Below are 3,306 nucleotides of genomic sequence, written 5' to 3'. Positions count from 1 at the left end.
GCGAGTATTATCACGAAACACAGACCTTCAAGGAACAACAATGGTACAATATTACAGCTGATGATTTAACACTGTCCTTTCACATACAGGCCTATTTATATTTATAGCAGCTTGATACTCCTACATGTTAATATCTAGTAAATGCTATCTTATCGTTATCTGTGTTCTATTATTACTCCGTTTACAACATGCTGTATAGGCCTCAATATCGCTCTTAAATGTGTGATAATGACTATAGCGCTGTGTTTATAATACTTAATACAAGTTTATATAAAATGTTCATAATTTAAGAATATAGCCGAAGTAGTTAAACATTAACATACAAAAATGTAAAATGTATTATTATTGAGGAACAAACCTGTTGCAAATGTGGTTTCCAAAAAAGTGTATTTGACCGATACAGTAGATGAGTATTATATCCTCCAAGATGTATCCTATAAAAAGATGATAAAGTTTTAGTTTCCACCTGAGACCTAAAAAATATTTCGTTTCTGATTACGTTATTCGTATTCCAACACTGTACCTAAGACTCCCTGATATGTCACATTACTCATTACCTTCCCATTACTGGCGTTTGCATGTCTTCTTACCTCCAAAAACTGGAATGTCCCTCAGTGTGATTGATCAAGTCAGTCAAACAGCGCTGGTGTCCACTTTTCCACCAGGTCTTACATCTCATACCATGAGAAGACGGTCAAAACTAAACCGGCGGATGGTGGAGGTATATACGCCGTTTGAGGTATTTCACCTCCAGCGTGATATTCTGAGAGGTGCATGATGATAAGAGAAACGAGACCGTCTTCAGTTTAATATCATTGTAATTGAAATGATAACTCGTTTCTGTGGAAAGAAATACCATCATTACAACGTGTTACCACCCAACACTGGTCGCCACTTGTTGCAACGTCAGACTCCATCGCTCCAGTATGGGAGGAGGGAGGATTAGAGGAGGGGGGACTCCGTCACATCCTATTTCCATGTATGGGCATGAAGTTTACACGCAGCGGGGAATCCTCTCACTGGAGCTGATGAATGGGGAGGAGGGCCGAGGGAGCTGCCAAAATGTATATAAGGAGAGAGAGGGGAAGTCGCTGATGTGAAATCCACAGCAAGCAAATACCCACCGAGGAGCAGAGACGAAAAGGAATACCTTTAATTGCTTTTTACACCTTTTAACACAGACTGCTTTGGATCATTTGTTGAAAACCATCAAAAGGGGGGTTGAAAGAAAACATCCGTCTGCATAATTTGTTTTACATTTTCCCATTTTACCTTTTTCCCTGGGAGAGACGGACTTCTAAGTGCATCAGTATGTTGAACAATATGGATTTGAATGCGAAAGATTCTTTTTATCCTCAGTTTGAGAATTGCAACAGTTCTTCCCTGGGAATGGAAAACAGCGCGCGGAAAGATAACCAGGAGGTGTACGTCGATGCAGAGCGGGGGGTACCTGCCCAGTTTGGCCACGGTGAGTTCGCATCTTTGTACAGTCGATAAAATGTGCATGCATGAGAATTTGAATATAATGAATACGAGTACCACAGGAGATAGAGAACTCTTTCCGTGCAGTCGTGTATATCAAGGCATCTTATCAAGGCATTCCTGTGCCAAAATACGCATGAATGTTTACGTAACGCCTATTTGTCATCCTCGTTAAATTTGCACAGATTCTCAAATATAAAACACTCGCGATGATAAAGTTTTCTCTCTTGCTAATTCAACAGAAGGAACCCCTGCAACCCTCAAAACCGAAGCCTCCAACTCGGAATTTGCGTTCAACCCCTGCGAGTGCCCAAAAGACACCTACACCCCCTCTTCGCTCGCCTACTCTGGCAGTTTCTATGTTGAGGCATCTCAGGGAGCGCCGTGCAGCACCGAAACACTTCTCAATATGATCACTGAGATTGTGGGTATATCCACACTGCCACTTTCAGAAGTGCAACACAGCGGCAACAGTCGGGGAACTTATCCATCGCCTGCGCCGATGGACAGCAGCAACGGCAATTTTGGAGATCCCGGCGTTAAGAGGCAATCCTATACCTGCTCCGGACCTACTCCCCCCCTATACTCCCCAGACCAGACGTGCACGAGGTATGCTGATGATCAGGCCGGCAGCCAGGCTCTAGACCCGTCCACTTCCCAGCTGAGCTTCGGCTCCTCCCGAGCTCCAAACCAGAAGAAGGCTGAACCAAAGTCAGAGGCCGCTTCTTTCCCTGTCGTGGTCAAGAATGAGTTTGAAAGCAGCTGCTACGAGTGGGGAACATTCAGTAAGTCTGGCTGTTTGGAGACGAGTTTCCAGACAGAAACCTTCCCGATGTCAAGTGATTTCCCCCCTGACCAGCAGATGGACGTTAAGGAACTTTTAGACACATTTCCCCCAATCTGTCCCAACCCAGAGATGGAGTTTAAAGTGGAGGGAGATATCAAACAGGAGCCGTGTTTCTCTGACACCTGTTCTCAGAGCTACTCAAGCCCCCTTTACAATAATTACCTCCCACCACCTCCTATGGGCCTCTCCTCCAACCTGAAACCCTTCCCCGAACCTCCACAGCAATCTAATCAGTGTGATTCCTTATACACATCACCAGCTTTACCGAGCACCATAGACTCCATTCTCTATTCTTCCTTGTTGCCAGATTCTTTCGCCCAAAGTTACACCACCCGTGTGACAAAGCCCCCCAGGGCCAGGAAGAGCCCCGCTGCCTCTCACGGCCCAGCCAAAGAGAAACCCTTCACCTGCCCAATGGAGAGCTGCGACCGGCGCTTCTCTCGCTCGGATGAGCTCAACCGGCACATCCGCATTCACACGGGCCACAAACCTTTCCAGTGCCGCATCTGTTTGCGGAGTTTCAGCCGTAGCGATCACCTTACCACCCACACCAGGACTCACACCGGGGAGAAGCCGTTTTCCTGCGACGTCTGCGGCAAACGGTTTGCCCGGAGCGACGAGAGGAAACGGCACGGACGCGTACACCTCAAACAGAAGGAGAAAATGGAAATAAAGCCACAGGTGACCACCGGCGCATGGACTTTCACTCTTCCCGAGGGGATTTGAAGACAAGGCTATGTGTCCACACATACAATATTAGGATCTTTCCGTCTTGGAAGATAGGCCAGCTAAATACGAGTTGATGTCTGAGTTCGTTCGACTGGCAAGCCAATGCCTGGCACAAGAGGTTTTGCAAATATTGCAGTTTTTTTTGAGGAGCAGAAGGGGAGAGAGGTCTGCTTCGGCCTTATTGCCTGCTGCTGATGCTGCTGACTTCATGCAAACATGCATCGGTTGTAAAAGTCGGTAAACAGATC

General features: G+C 46.3%; 1 protein-coding gene across 1 annotated transcript; it reads left to right on the top strand.

Moving 5' to 3' along the window:
• Positions 1–1,311: 1,311 nt before the first annotated feature.
• Positions 1,312–3,055, top strand: LOC306784373 (uncharacterized protein; the record flags this gene model as incomplete). Its single annotated transcript, XM_079278307.1, has 2 exons — positions 1,312–1,468; positions 1,725–3,055. 2 exons carry the CDS (start codon positions 1,312–1,314, stop codon positions 3,053–3,055), a joined length of 1,488 nt encoding a protein of 495 aa, XP_079134433.1.
• Positions 3,056–3,306: the final 251 nt, after the last annotated feature.

This window comes from Melanostigma gelatinosum, assembly GCF_949748355.1.
Source record: "Melanostigma gelatinosum genome assembly, chromosome: 11".
Lineage (NCBI taxonomy): Eukaryota > Metazoa > Chordata > Actinopteri > Perciformes > Zoarcidae > Melanostigma > Melanostigma gelatinosum.
The sequence above is the reverse complement of the archived record's forward strand: the minus strand, read 5'-3'. Positions and strand labels throughout refer to the sequence as shown.